Source organism: Schistocerca piceifrons, chromosome 6, assembly GCF_021461385.2.
Source record: "Schistocerca piceifrons isolate TAMUIC-IGC-003096 chromosome 6, iqSchPice1.1, whole genome shotgun sequence".
Classification (NCBI taxonomy): Eukaryota; Metazoa; Arthropoda; class Insecta; order Orthoptera; family Acrididae; genus Schistocerca; species Schistocerca piceifrons.
Genome location: NC_060143.1, coordinates 306,044,672 through 306,060,259, shown reverse-complemented (window position 1 = coordinate 306,060,259; position 15,588 = coordinate 306,044,672). Strand labels below are relative to the sequence as shown.

Below are 15,588 nucleotides of genomic sequence, written 5' to 3'. Positions count from 1 at the left end.
GTAAGTACCCGGATCCTCCCAAAGTCATCTGAAGATGAACCTGAAAGGGTTCGAAAAACGGTTCATGTAATAAAGCAATATTATTGAAAAAAAGTGACTGGTTGTAGTTGTGTATAACTTATTTACATTTAATATACAGTCACGGTTCTAAAATATCCGTAATGGATAAGCATAACCAGTTGTATTTCCTGAGAAGTACCTCTGGTTGCCATGAGAACAAGATTACATTTTTCAGTGGCTGGATTTTACTCAACTTGGCCTTCCCACTGTGCAAGAACGTTATACCCATGATAATACATTGTAACGTCATCTTGGAAACCACCTATGAAAAAGGAACTACCATAAATGCCCTGCCTCCTCGGGGAAAAAGCATATCTCACAGAAAACTACTACAGGAAAGTAAAAAAATGTCATCTCCACTACTTAGTACAGTCCTTGAAGCTTGGTCAGGCTTGGTTTTACCCTCTGGCATATATGGATATGCAGTAGAACCAATTGTGCTAATGTGTATTACTATTTTTTGGTGCACTAAAGGAGAAGGTGACGACATCTTTCATACAGTGAAAGGCCAGTCCCTTTGTGGATTTCTGAATTGTATGTACTTAGTTCATATCCCAAAAGGACATCCCAGTTTAAATGTTGACTGTTTACATAGTGGCTTAGCATCTTCACTACAGTATGGTGAACTTATTCTATATGACAATTAGCTTGTTGGTGGACTAGACTAGTCAGAAATTTCTTTACTCTCAGCTAACAGCATCGTCAGTACACACGTATTACTCACTAAACTTCTATTAAAATGTCCTAACACGTCAATTCGTATCATCCGGAAAGTTTTCTCATATTCCGATAATCTCTAAAATTGTATTTTTTGGTTCGTCAAATATTTTCATTGAGAACATGGAATAAAATTTTTTACATTTTGCTCTCCATCCCCATGTCGTGTTCTCCACCAAAATTTTTTGTCGTAGCACTTCAGTTCGTAGTGCTGCAGAAACGGTGATGCATGGTCTGCATTTATTTGAATTACAGAGGGCATCTTCTTGCATAAGAAATTGCTGTTGTTTGCTGTTCACTTGGCATTCTGTATCCACTACTTGTGCTTTTCTCAAATCTACTGGACTCAGTCCTGATACCTGAAACACTGTAACTTTTCTTTCTGACCGTATCCGTAGTTGTGTTTTTGACACCGGGCTTATGGACTACTTCATACTCAAGCTCACTTAATTTCAATACCCATCTTGTTAATCGACTTGAAAAATCTTCTAGTCCTAATAATCATTTGAAGAATGCATCATGTGTAAATACTTTAAAGTACGTTTGTGTAGGTAGCAAGCAAAGAAAATACGAAATATTGTACAGTATAGCTAACATCTCCTTTTTTGTTGTAGAATAATTGAACTCATCTTATTCAGCTCGCGAGATGCATAAGCTGCGAGACGTTCTTGTCCATCTACAGTTTGACTTAAAATGATGCCCAAAGCCGTTCTGCTTGCATCACATGATAATTTCTTTAGTAAAATGAGGAAAAATTAATACAGGTCCTCTCCCTGATTTTGAAATTTTGCGTCGAATTCTGATGTCCATTGAAACATAACACCATTTTTCAATAATCAGCTCTATGGTTGCACAATTTCTACATAGCCTTTGACGAATTTTCGGTAGTAATTTGTCCACCCAAGTAATGTTTGCAATTGCTTAACTATTTGAGGAATAGAAAAATCATGTACAGTTAAAATGAAACGAAGATCCATCCTCACTCCATCTTGGATAATAATATGCCCCAAGTAAGTAATCTATGGTTGGACAAAAGACATTTATCAATGCTTAACATGATACGAGCTGTTTTCAATCCATAAATTATTTCCCCGATGCACCCTGCGTGCTCATCTAGATATTTTGAAAAAATGATGTTATCCAAATAGATCATGCATTTTTTCGGTTTTGACCGTCGAAAGACTCCACTAATAAGCACTGAAATGTTGCAGGTGAATTTTTTAACCTAAATGACATTCTTTGATGCTGGTAGTGACCAGACGATGATGTAAAAGCTGTTTTGGGCCTATATTGTGGAAGCACTTCAAACTAGTGATACCCACCAATCTATCGTAGAAAGGACTTTACATTGCCACAGGTTATCCAAAATGTCAGTTATGTTTCGAATCTAATATGCATTGGTTACTGTATGTTCGTTTAAAAACCTGTGATCACAACAGAATCTATGTTTTACTCTTCCACCAGTTGACATTTCAGCACAGTTACTATATTTGCTGACCAAGGTCTGTCACTGTGCTCTGTTGTGTCTTCCTTAAGCTGTCGCCCCTCAAACTGGTCTATTAACAGCTGTACAGCTGGAGATGTGTTGGTGACCTATACTGCTTGCGGTGCACTGGAGTGTGATTACTCATTGGAATATGATGCTGTGTTGTGGGTGTGTCTGATAGAGTACTTTCTGAATTAAACAAATTTCTGTACCAAACTACCAATGAGACCATGGAGTCCATGACTGAATGATCATTACCCTCTTAGCGACTAACTTTGTACGTAATGCGGATGTGGTGAAGGTTTTACTGAGATTGTACTGTGTTTCCGACCTATCGACGACTTTCTCATCGAGTATAACGTATATATTACGAATCCTTTAAGAAGATATACTTGATTCATTCCAAAGTCATCAGGGTCATTTATTTCCTAGCATGTGCTATACTTTTTCACACAAAACAATGCTGTTCATCCGACACATGATTACGTGATAGAGGTTCTATTAAGCATAAAGCTAGTTGTGGAATATAAATATCTATTATAACCAAAATTAACTTTTCTGTACCTGTTAGGACTCTGTCATGTGAAACAACTTTTAATGCACTTGCTCACAGCTGAACTGGTACCACCTTAGCAATGGATGTACCTTCTGGCACAGAAACATTTGCAATTGTTGTACCCGTCTTAAAAGGAATCCCGATGAACTTCAGCTGTATGTTGTCGAAGGCTGGTTTCAGCATGATGCCTCACTGGGAAGACTAATTCAAGTACTGCAGAAAGTCGCTGCTCCACAGTTGACAACATTTCCATTTTATTCTGAAACTATATATGTCCTACTCTAAAATTTAGTTGTCTTGTCCCCACTAGATCAATTTTATTGTCTCCTGTTCTGAGCAATCTGTACTTGGTGTTTTCAGTCTTCTCTTCCATACGAGGTTCAGACTAACAACTGATATATGTGCCCCAGTATCTGTTAAAATTTTTCTTCTTTGTTATGCTAGCTGTTAAGCGACAATCAATCTCTGTGTAAGTTTATACAGCACTGCGATTTACTGGAAACACTTCTCAATGGCCTGCCATGGTGGCCGAGTGGTTCTAGGCGTTTCAGTCCGGAACCGCGCTGCTGCTACGGTCCCAGATTCGAATCCTACCTCGGCCATGGATATGTGTGATGTCCTTAGGTTAGTTAGGTTTAAGTAGTTCTAAGTTCTAGGGGACTGATGACCTCAGATGTTAAGTCCTACAGTGCTTAGAGCCAATTTGAACTTCCCAATTGAAGAAAAATTCCTGTTGGTGTTTAACTGTTCCTGTTTACAATTATACTCGCTCTGTTTCCTACTCTGTACTGTTGGCAATTATAACATTGTGGTTGGTGATACTGTGCCCATAAATGACCCTGCTGACCACGACGGTAACGTTCTTTACCAGATCTGAATATCTTACAGTCATTATGCACCCTAGTTGCATTGTCCATTTATTATAAGTATGTAGCAATGCCTGTGAGAAAGATGTACACGCTCTGTTTTCCGCTTCTTTGAACAAGGCTGTCCAAATCTGACTTGTGTGTCAGCTCATAAGTCCATTCATTAATCTTGCCTATTTTCGTCGAACCTTAACACACTGTTTCATTCGGCTTCTATGTTAAACCATCGAATTTCTCCTTTTTCCTTTAAAAAATTGAACTGTTATGTTTTTTTCATCTCGGACGCAAATCCTCCGCTAACTCTCTGAATGTGGAATAATATCCTCTATTGTTGTCCTGGAGAAGTGGTTTATTAGATTTGCGGCTGAAGGATGAATGAATGACGAAGGAGCACTTAGTACTGTTTTATTCTCACACGAACCCGATTGACGCTGTTGTTCTGCCAATGAAAACGGCACTTATTATGTTAGCTGTTCGTTAAGTTACTTAAAAACGCACATGAACAGTCACAGTCGCAAGGAACTTCTTATTTTATGAGGTTACCTGTTTCGGACTGTTCTAGACCATCTTCAGACCTAGCACTTAAATATGTGAGTACAATAGAATTAGAGGAACTTAGTAATATATAAAACACATCTTTCATAAGAAATAATAAAAGAAGAAACTATACCCATGATGGTAGACGGTGGCTGTTAACAGAGCAGGCCCTACGACTCCACGAACGCCAACTACTAAGACGAGCCATTTTTTTTTCTTTATTGCGATTTTGATCACATTACACAAGGCGGGCTGTCAGCAGCAGAGTACGCCGCACTTCAGCCTTGAGTTTTACAAAAAGTAATACATATAGGTGGCACAGAGAATACAATCAAAACGGTGGGCAAAAAATGTAGACACTTAAAAAACAAAAAAAAACATGGAGCCGTTCTTGCTGGAAGAGAAAACATCACAAACACTAGTTGGCACGGCGCACATAACAGGGATGATGGCGACGGTACACGTGAACAGTGGTGGCGTGATGGCGAACAAACACTAAACACAAACGAAGGCACACACACGAGACACTGATGGCGATGATCTCCGGCGCGTGAAAGTCCACGTAGAGTGTGCGAGTCTGGGGACCTGCCCAGAGAGGAGGAGGGGGGGGGTAGGAGAGGGAGAGTGGAGAGCAGAGATGCCATGGGCAGAGGAGATAATGGAGCAGGGGGAGGGGAAGCCCGGGGGAAGAGGGATGGAGGAAGAGGGATGGGGGGAAAAGGAGAGAGAAGGGAGGGAAGATGCCTAAAGGAAAGGACACCGGAAGTGGGGGGGCAGGATTAAAGTTGATAGGAGGGGTAGATGGAGGGGAGGAGGACATCATCAGGGAGGGGGAGCTGGCGGAAGCCACCTTGGGAGAGGGTAAGGAGGATGGAGAGATGGAGAACGGGTGAGACGTGGGAATACAGGTGCAGCAGCGGGCAGGGGTGGGAGAGGATGAGCGAGACAAGTGGGTGAGGAGGATCGGTTTGCGGGAGGTGTACAGGATCCGTATCCTTAAGATGAGCTACTGCAGCTGTTCCTTAAATATGCAGTGTCCGCCCATTGCACACTGAATTACATCAGCGACAGCCAATCAGGCATGTAGGACGTAAAATGGTTGTTACAATTATATCCACAAAGGTTACACGAAATCTAATAACAGATGAAGAAATAGGTGCCTTATATAAAATAACTGCTATAAACAGCATTACGTCAATCTTTGATAAAAACGTATATAAAAGAGATAACCAATCATAATCTGTTGTGAAAATATCGATAACCATCTGTGGCGATTTATCGCAAACTCACAGACCGTATGGCAGCAAAGATGGCGGTTAGGCGACGCTAATGGTTCCCATGGAGACGGCGGGGTCGTTTCGATGTGATCCATCCAGCAGAAGAGGATCTGAGAGCTGCAACATCGGCTGAATAAGGAATACGTACTGGCATGCAGGTCGACATATAGAAACGCATGTAAGTGATTGAGTATTGCTCTTAGATCGTAGTGCCAGTGAAAATACTGCTTCACCGACGCTGGTATTTCTCGTTGAAGCGGCATGGAGGTGACGATGTGCATGTTTCACAGGAGCTGGTTTCAAAGCTGTGACAGTGATTAGTTGTTACCAACTATTGGCATGAAAGTAAGAGGAATGTCGTAATATGTGTCAAATCCCCCGGATAACATTAACCAAGTAGAATGTAATACTTTACGCATAAAAAGGAAAAAAAAGTAAGTTACATCAACCGAAGTATGGCACAAAATCTCATTGATTCAGCGAGGTAATCAAAGTCATTAAACAATGAGCATTGTCATTCTATAAAACAGGTGTACAAAGTGTCAGATGTGCAGAAATATTTCATAAAAATAGGAGTATAAAATGTCAAATGTACAGAAATATAATTTACAAGTAGTCATAAATGTAAAATAAATTCATAAACAGTCAAAAGTTAAAAGATACTGTGACTGCAACTGTTTATAGTCATGAAAAATAACTAAAATAGCAATAAGGACGACGTTACAATTAATATTTGGAGAAATAGGAGAGGAATAAATACGAACTGAAGAAAGACAGTGTTCTTAAGTTAGCCTAAGTCACATTCATCTGTTGCATGAAGTGACGCGCTGCCCACAAACTGGACCTACTAAGACAGTCAAGAGAAAAAAGTATAAAAATATGTCTCCAAAAGTTTAGAATAAAATGCATAAAGTTTATTACAATCACAAAGGCATTGCACAAAAAGTAAAAAAAAAAAAAAGAAGAAGAGTAGGAACATTCTATAATAAATCTTCAAATGTTCTTAGAAACATTTATCTCTGAAGTCCAGTTTCTCTTTGGGTATGGATGTTTATTTTTGTAGTGAGCATAAATTTCTATCACTTCTAGTATGTGAAGTAACAATTATTAGGTCCATTGTGAAGGATTTTTAAGTTATTCGTTATAGATCCTTTTGAGTGCGTTTTTAAGTAATAAAAGAAACCGCCGTTCTCGAAGAGAAATAGTCTCAAAAATTACTGTTTGTTAAGTGTTTCCCGCTGCTAATTATCCTCCAACAATTTAGAAACTCGACACTGTGAACAATCCTCTGCCATGTGATCGTATTTTCTACAAGTCATGCTGCAGAGATCTACCAAACGGTGCATTATGTCCTCTTCAATTACCCTTGAACTGCAATAAATCTGCCGGTTCTCTCGATTTATATACAAGGTAACTTCAAAGCTTTAAGTGCTAACCTGGATATAGCAAAAAATATAATTTTTCTTTAGAGAACAAATAAGAAAGACTCTTCGTTGACTCACCCTCTGATGGTGGTGATTTCTGGGTTTACATCTCGATAGTAAATTCAGTTGGGAAGGGCATACCACAGAATTGCTTAAGCGGCTAAACAAATCTGTATTTTCCGTGAGAATGATGTCAGATGTAGGAGATATAAATATAAAAAAACTTGCATACTTTGCTTACATTCATTTTATTATGTCATATGGGATCGTATTCTGGAGCAACTCATCAAACCGAGCAAAAGTTTTAGGGTGCAAAAGCGTGTGATAAGAATCGTATGTGGTGTAAAAAAAAAGAACGGCTCTGAGCACTATAGGACTTAACTTCTGAGGTCATCAGTCCCCTAGAACTTAGAACTACTTAAACCTAACTAACCTAAGGACATCACACACATCCATGCCCGAAGCAGGATTCGAACCTGCGACCGCAGCGGTCGCGCGGTTCCAGACTGTAGCGCCTAGAACCGCTCGGCCACTCCGGCTGGCTGTGGTGTAAATTCAAGAACATCTTGTAGAAGCCTGTTCAAGGAACTTTGTATTCGAGCCACTGCTTCTCAGTACATTTATTCCTTAATGAAATTTGTTAAAAGTAATCTCTATTTCCAACCAATAGCTTAATACATAGTATCAATACTAGGAATAAGTAAAATCTACAAAGAGGCCTGAAATCATTTACCTTGGTCCAAAAAGGGGTCTAATATTCACGAACACACATTTTCGATAAATTGCCAGCAACCATTAAAAACTTGGTTTCAGATAATGCAGGTTTAAACAGAGTTTGAAAGACTTTTTGATAGGCAACTCCTTCTACTCCATACATGAATATCTTAACAGAGACTGTTAAGCCAGGTTAAGTAAAAATACGTTAGATTTCAGTTTTGACAACATTTAGTCATAATAGTCACCATTCGGTATTTTGAGTATGATTAATTTATTAATAGTGCATAACAGTGTTTAATTCTGAGTGTTAATTCTGTAAATATTAGCTGTTCCAGTTTACTGCATTGTATTAACCTATTTAGACCATCTCCTGACAATTTATCAAGGTAGTAAGTAGTATATTCAAATGTTTTATGTTTTTGTGTTACACTTTGACATGTTCCACACCCACGAGAATCATCTCATTTTTTTGGGTCTATGGAACGAAAACTGAATCTAATCTAATCTATGTCGAATCGTTGGAGGGAATCCAGCTCTAACTGGTGCTGGGCTGGAGCACTTCTGTACACCAACTTGCAGCGGGCGCCTTCTGTAGGCTGGAGAACCCTATTAACTCATAAGGATGCACACCGAGGACCTGTGTGGTGCTGGTAGGCACAATAGAACAATATTAAAAATTATTCCATTTATTACTGAAAATAAAAGTCATTGCTGATTCTTTTATGTGGACTGGCGGCTAGTAATCCAGAGAAGAAGCCGCTGAATCCAATAGTGGACTCACGGCTGCCGAGGACATTGCATCAACTCAGAGAGGAAATTTATGACTGCCGATGCTGCGGTTTTGCCGCCCACTAGTGAGGTAGGGGTTCCTCGTGGCTAGCCCTGCTTGGAGCTGGCGGTGACAATGTCTTTTATGCTTTGATTCACACGCCGTTTCGAGGGGTACTCAATTGCTCACAGATCAATGTCAGCATTTTCCCGTCCAGTGGACCACGATGTCGGATGTCGTGTAATTAAGCTGAATGCTGAACCTACTCCACTCCGCCTTCAGATTTGTGCGACGCTTGAGTTTAGGCAGCTTCTGCTCTGAACTGGTCACCCATCAGCGCTAGCCGCTGTGCTGATATCAGCACTGGAGGCTGGACTCCATCAGCCGTGGCTTCGGATCACTTATCGTTTAGTAGAGCAGCAAGGGCAATACCAGCACTAGAACAATACCATAAAAAGATGTCACCAGACGATAACCAGAAAATCGGAGTTACACGAATGGCATCGATCCTGCTAACCGAGTACCCGAAGCTAGCGAGGGTGGAGTATTTATGTCGCTGAGGGGAAGCTCTGCTCTACGGCATCATTCTTCCCGAATCGCCAACGGTCTTCAGTTCCACTACATCTGCTTAACAAATCTGTTACAAGGTCTTTACTGCCTAGTCAAACTCCTGATAAGTGTTGATGCGCCCTACACAGTGTTATGTAATGTTGCGTGAATAACAAAAGTTCTAACATTTGTAACGTCTATTAGCAAAGGACATATTTTGTAGTAAAGAGAGAGCATTGTGCATCATATTCTGTTATTGTATGGAATTATATATTTTTCTTATTATTATTTATTTTAGATAATATCTGTGTCGGCGAGTACTGAAACCGCACAGACGATAAATATCATACAAAGATAAGAATATACCACTAGTATAAATAATACAGAACGAACATTAATTTCTCTTCTTCTTCTTGGAGTTGTACGAGTAAGATAGCCTGTGACGTTGCAGTAAATGCTAACGTAGTCTTCTTTTGTCATAGTCGATAGATGTACGCCATTACGTACTCATTGTAAAAGGTGTGTATTAGTTAACATATTTGAATGTTTTGAATAGAGTTATTTAATGAAGCCTTGCATTATTATTTGTAGTAGCTTGCTTGGAATATTATCCCATCCTTTTAAGACATTTTCGGTCATTTAAATATTATCCGTGGTGCAGAGCTGCGCTACGAACGAACGAGCCGCTGCCGCGGCGCATTCAAACTGCATTAAAAGAAATCTATCATACCGCAAAGAAGCGGGAAGGTAATAGTGAAATAAAATCATCTCTTTCAGCTTCCGGACTTGCAGAGCAGAGCAGCAGATTTTATGATGTGTTTCGCAGGTTGACGCGGGCTGCTGATAATATATTACTAACAGTACAAAAAAAATAATTTACCTTCGTAACATAATAGGAATTTCACTGTGCTTAGTTCTTGTCTGGCAAACCTTATAGTGAAAACGTATTTTTCTCCGACAATAGTCTCATGTTCTTGTGCTAGTCGTGGTAATTATTGGTGTTTTACTCTTAACAAAAATCCACTGCAAAATTATTTTGATGATGAACAATCTTTGCGAACTGTAACATAAATATTTCATAACAAAATAATTTTTCATTTTCAATAACTATAAAGTAGGGAAGATATGTTGACTTTTATAGTGAGTTACAGTAACGAAAAATGTTCCTTTAATAGAAAGCCAGATACAGAACAATAAGAACCCAATATATTCTGTTTTGTTGAAAATTAATGATTGTAAAGAAATTCATGGCACAGCATTACTAAAAGGTATTTCGCGGCTCTTTTCGTATATGCGTTATTACGCGAGCAATGATAAAGCAAATAATAGAAAAGGGTTTTTACGAAAAGTGAAACTGACGCGAAACTGTCGCCCAAAAACGCGGGGCCCGAATTTGCAGTGGCCACGAAAATAAATGTTTATGTAATTTCTTTCAGTGTCTATTGTTATATATATGTATGTATTTAGTAATAAATGTATGTATGTGTATCATGATTAATGCCATGTATTAATGAATGTACAAAAATTTTTCATGAAAAACCGCACCACTGCAACCAAGTCAGAGGAAACGATCCTGATAGTACTGAGAAACTGTAACGACTACATAATCCGGGGGCAGCCGAACCCCGAGATCAGATAAATAAAAGGTAAGACTGCAGTGTAGTTGTCCTGTTTGTAGAAGCTTAACTCCAGTGAAGTGATCTCATATCGCTAGGGGTGTGTAGTTTGATGTTAGTGTTTATGACAGGACAAAGTTGATTGTAGATAGTAATTTTTAGTGTGCAGTGTATTGTAGATAAATTAACATATTTTGTGTGCAAGTGAAAAAACTGTCAGATCTTGTGTTCGAGTAGGTAATTTATGAATATGGTTAAATTGCGCAGTCAACGTCCGAGCAATATGGATACTGAGGAACAGCCATTAGTTAGTGCAGGAAATGTAGAAAAACGGGTGCATTAAGCAGTACAAGTACTCTCTTTGAGGAGATACCATGCGAAAATGTGGGGGCAGGGGCACAGGAAGTAATGCCACCGCCCACCAGTGCTCAAGGAGAGGTAGATAAAGAAATTGCACCACCTCCAGAAGAGCAGGAACCAGAGAGTGGTAATCTGCCTGGTGGATATTCACTTCAGGCGATATTAGAGCGCGTGCTGGATTACCAGGCAAAATTTGCGCAACAGCAAGCCGAGCGAGATCGCCAGCAAGCTGAGCGAGATCGCCGGCTAGAGGAAAAGTTTCTCGCACAGCAAGCTGAGCGAGATCGCCAGTTAGCAGCAAATTTACTTGCCCAGCAAGCTGAGAGGGACCAGCAACTTGTGCAATCGTTAGAAAATATGAAAAAAGAGATTGCCTGTATGAAACAGAATTATGAGTCGATACCTAAGGCCGTGCAGGAGTTGACTGTACAGGTCAACAACCTGCAAGTAGCAAACACTAGCAGGGTAGACGAGATAGGTGTCTTAGCCAACCGATTAGAAAAGCTAGAAATAGATTCCACACAGCTTGTAGAGCAGAAGTGGAACGAACAAGCGAATAAAATTGAAACCGAATTCAACTCATGGCTAGAAGTGAAGGAGAGTGAGATCGACAAAAATATTAATTCTAAGGTACAAGCAGCCATAGCAGATAGAGATTCCGAATCGTTCAGTACCGCAGTAAATAGTCAGGTACAGAACGACGTGCAAACCATCAAACAAATACTCAGTGAGGATATTCCGCAGTGGCAAGTGAATATTAACAAACGGATATCCGACTTGGAAAAGGGTTTAGCACAAAGTAGCAAACATCTTGAACATGAAACTATGTCGCCAACAGCCAATGTGTTTGGCAATGCACAAACTTATACGCGACGCAACAATGGTGAATCTTTAGGCGATAATGCGAAGAGCTGTAGCTTCGGTTCGGAGCACACAGCCTATGTCCGAGGAACAAACCAGTATAGTCCAAAAATATTAGTTGAAGAAAGTTTGATAAAAAATAGGCAATTTCAAACGTTTACTACTGAACGGAAGTCAGTACACCCAGTAGTATTCATAAAAAGCTTTAAAAATATCTTGCCTAGTGTGTGGAATGAAGCACAGAAAATTCAATACGTAATGTCATACATTCAGGGTGATGCAGCATTGTGGGCTACGGAAGTAGCAGACAGCTGCATGACATACGAACAGTTCGAGAGGGCATTTTTGTCGAAATACTGGTCGCCTTCTATACAAGAGCGGCTAAGAAAAGAAGTATACAATCCCGAACCGTACTCACCCCGTCTTGGGAATCTGAGACGGTATTTCGAGAAGTACATAAACAAAACGCGTTACTGGGACGAGCCTATCTTACCAAGAGACATAATAAGACTCCTAAAATCACATTTACCCCTTCATATCAAAGAGAAATTAATACACGTACCAGAAAGCGACATGGAACATTTCCTGTCTGTTCTAGATTCAATAGACTTAATCCAGGAAGACGCAAAAGCAGCGTGTGATCACTCGCGGAATAATCGATCAGGGTGTAAACATGACAGAAATAATAGTGCACAAAACCACAACCATGGAAATGGTGGGGGTGGTAAGAAGCGGCAAGAGCATTCGCAAAATTGTAATAATGGTAGAGGTCAGAACGGGTATGGTCAACCGTCTCTTAATAAAAAGCGTCGATTTGACGACCGGTATGATTCCGGACTGCCAGGGACCAACCGCTGGAAAAATGTGCGAGGTCAGTGGCATAGCAATTACAATGACGGTAATCGTAATTGGAATCAGAATCAGCGACCAAGCCCAGAACGGCAAGGTAATGACCGGTACGACAACAACAGACCACCACTGCAAAACGCGCCTATTGCGCAGCCGTGGCGGCCCACAAACCAAAACGTAAACATAGTAGAGGCCGCGGACAATAGCCGTCCAAGTACCTCGCAAGCAAGCCATCCAACAAACTAGAATCGGCCTCGATATGCTCTCCATCGCTGGCCGAGGGGTGGAGTGAGAGCAACACGAATGACAATAATATCCCTGGAATACATATGCTGCGATACAACGACGGTATCAGTATGGATAAAGATCTACTGACCGAACCGCATGAATGTAAGAAAGATAGCAACGAAAATGTGCAAGCCATAATAGAAGCGAAAATCAATGATGTTTCAGTGAATATAATCATTGACACAGGTGCCTCAGTGAGTGTAATGAGTACAGAGTTGTTTAAAGTGCTGGGGAAGGGACGTAGCATACCGACTTACCCGGCTAATAATTGCAAGGTGTCTGGAGCTATAAGTGCACAGAGCCAGTTAGTTAAGTACCAGGTGCAGGTGGAGATTTGTAAGGAGGGCGAAGCCATAGTGAGCTCGTTCCTCATTGTTAAAGGGTTAAAGGTGGCCTGCATTCTGGGAGTAGATTTTCTCCGTGAGAGGGACGCAGTGATCGACCTCTCCTCGGGAAAACTAAGCATAGTGAACAAAGGTAGGAGGGTTGAGTTGTCTATGATGAAATCGAAGGAGGTACTTGTGCCTTGTTGCAATCAAATTAATATCAAATGTAGGAACCCCTGGGTACTACACCTCAATGATTATTCACCTGTGACGCATCTCTATTATCCGAATATAGAAGATAGAAATTTTGAACCAAATGTTGATGAATTTCAAACCAAAGTACAGGAATCTGAAAGTTTAAGCAACATACAAACGCAACAGTTGACGCAGCTGCTATCAGAATATAACATGGTATTTACCGACCGACCAGGAATAGTCAAAGGGTATCACTATCACATAGAGGTGATGCCCCACAAAACATACTGTCGCGCATCTTACTCCATCCCTTGGTCGAGGAGGGAAGTAGTGGCTAAAGAGATTCGGAAGATGTCGCCACACGAATGTAGCTATTTGTTAGCACATCCCCAGACGGGGAAAATAAAAGGACTGTATCCACGTAAAGATGTAAAATTATTTATTCAGTGACATGTCTGATGTAAATAGTAGTAGTAAGAAGATTTCAATTGTGTTTTAGAGTATACGTATGTTAGTTTTAAGAAAGAATTTGTGTGTAATTAAACTTTGAGGAAGTAGAATCAGTAAACTGAGCTATAGCATGCAAATGGAAGACTTTGTTGACAGACAGTTAGTGTCATTAAAATACTACATGCTCTTCAAGCAATGAATAATCTTTTTGTTGACAAAATAAGGATTAATTTCTTGAATCATTTTTCATTTGTAGTAAGTAAGTACAATTAATGATGAAATCTCATATAATTATGTAACAGATATAATTGTGTTAGAATTAAGGAACCCTGAGAGAGAGTCCCTACTAGCCAAAAATTGACTTTGTAGTACGAAATAATTATGTGATGTAATGTTTACTGCCAATAGTGAACTGAGAACGACACTGGAGCAGAATCCAATCAAAAACAAACCCGTTCCGTGTAACCTACGCTTTGTATGTATCGATGCTTCAATTGAAGCCTGTGTACTTGGTACACGTCCTTGAATATTAATTACGCGGTACGCGAATCAAGTTACGCGGAAACTACACTGTAGTCCTGTAGGACAGACGGTTAAAAATAATACTAGTACTAAATGAAGTATTTTTTGAGCAATATGCCCAAGTCAAGCTGTCATGCACATGGTAAAATCTGTTTGCTAGATGGGTGATAACCTGGCAAGCTACACTGAAAAAGGAAAAGAAAGCTATGTACCAAAAATCACACACCTTTAAATAATTACAAAAAAGCCACATATGTCTAGTAATAGTATTAAAAGTGTGTAATGACAGGGTAACACAATGGACTCAATGTAAATGAGAATGATTATGCTAAGAACAGTTGTTATGCATTAAAAATAAACTGTGTGCATAAACAATCTAGGAAAGGTCGGAATATTGTGTGTAGTAGAGACAGAAAATGACTGTTGTACCTGCACCAATATATACGTCGGTATAAGTTAAGTGTTGAGTGACTGACTGTCATAATGCAGTGCTCAACGAACAATACACTGAGTAAAAACGGTAGTTAGTGATCCGTTCGGAGTCGATACAAACAAACATCGCTCAACGGAAACATTTAGTGTGTGTGTGAACCGAAACATTTTCGCGTGTTGAGAGATGCTTTGGCAGCGAATCGACCGTGAAAACAAATGAAAGTGTGTAGTACAATGTGTGTGTGACGAACCCTAAATACCAGTGTCACAAGAGACCCGTTATCACGCCAAAACAGACTGTGCATACCAGCGAAGCGACGGCGTAATGAACAATAAACGCTTTTAACCAAAGTGCATTTTCTTCCACAGCTAATAATTTGTATCCTTAAAGACAGTACACCGTTGTGGAATATTTGTATCATGCGTTACGACGGGGAGCCACGCGGAGAAGCAGAGACGGGTGCCGTGCCGCCAGCCAGCCGGTCGCGGAAACCACTGCAACACGCCGACATGGGGAATGATTCGGCGCGGTTCGCGACTGCTCGGGCGCCACCTCAGCACGCCGTCGCTGTTACTGCGAGCAGGTCGTCGACCTCAGTGGTCGTTGGCACGCCGCGTTCCAGACGACGCTACGCAACAATTGCTTCGCGCCGCCCGCTTCGTACGACATTGTTGACGTTCAACCAAACATACCAACTACGTTGTTAATGTACTGATATGAAAATGATTTA

General features: G+C 40.3%; 1 protein-coding gene across 1 annotated transcript in view; it reads left to right on the top strand.

Moving 5' to 3' along the window:
• Window positions 1-10,982: 10,982 nt before the first annotated feature.
• LOC124803289 (uncharacterized abhydrolase domain-containing protein DDB_G0269086-like) overlaps window positions 10,983-15,588 on the top strand; it is an 87,026-nt gene continuing 82,420 nt past the window's right edge. The window contains exon 1 of the mRNA XM_047264472.1: window positions 10,983-11,564. Within this exon, the coding sequence (XP_047120428.1) occupies window positions 10,983-11,564 (582 nt within the window). The remainder of the gene's footprint in view (window positions 11,565-15,588) is intronic.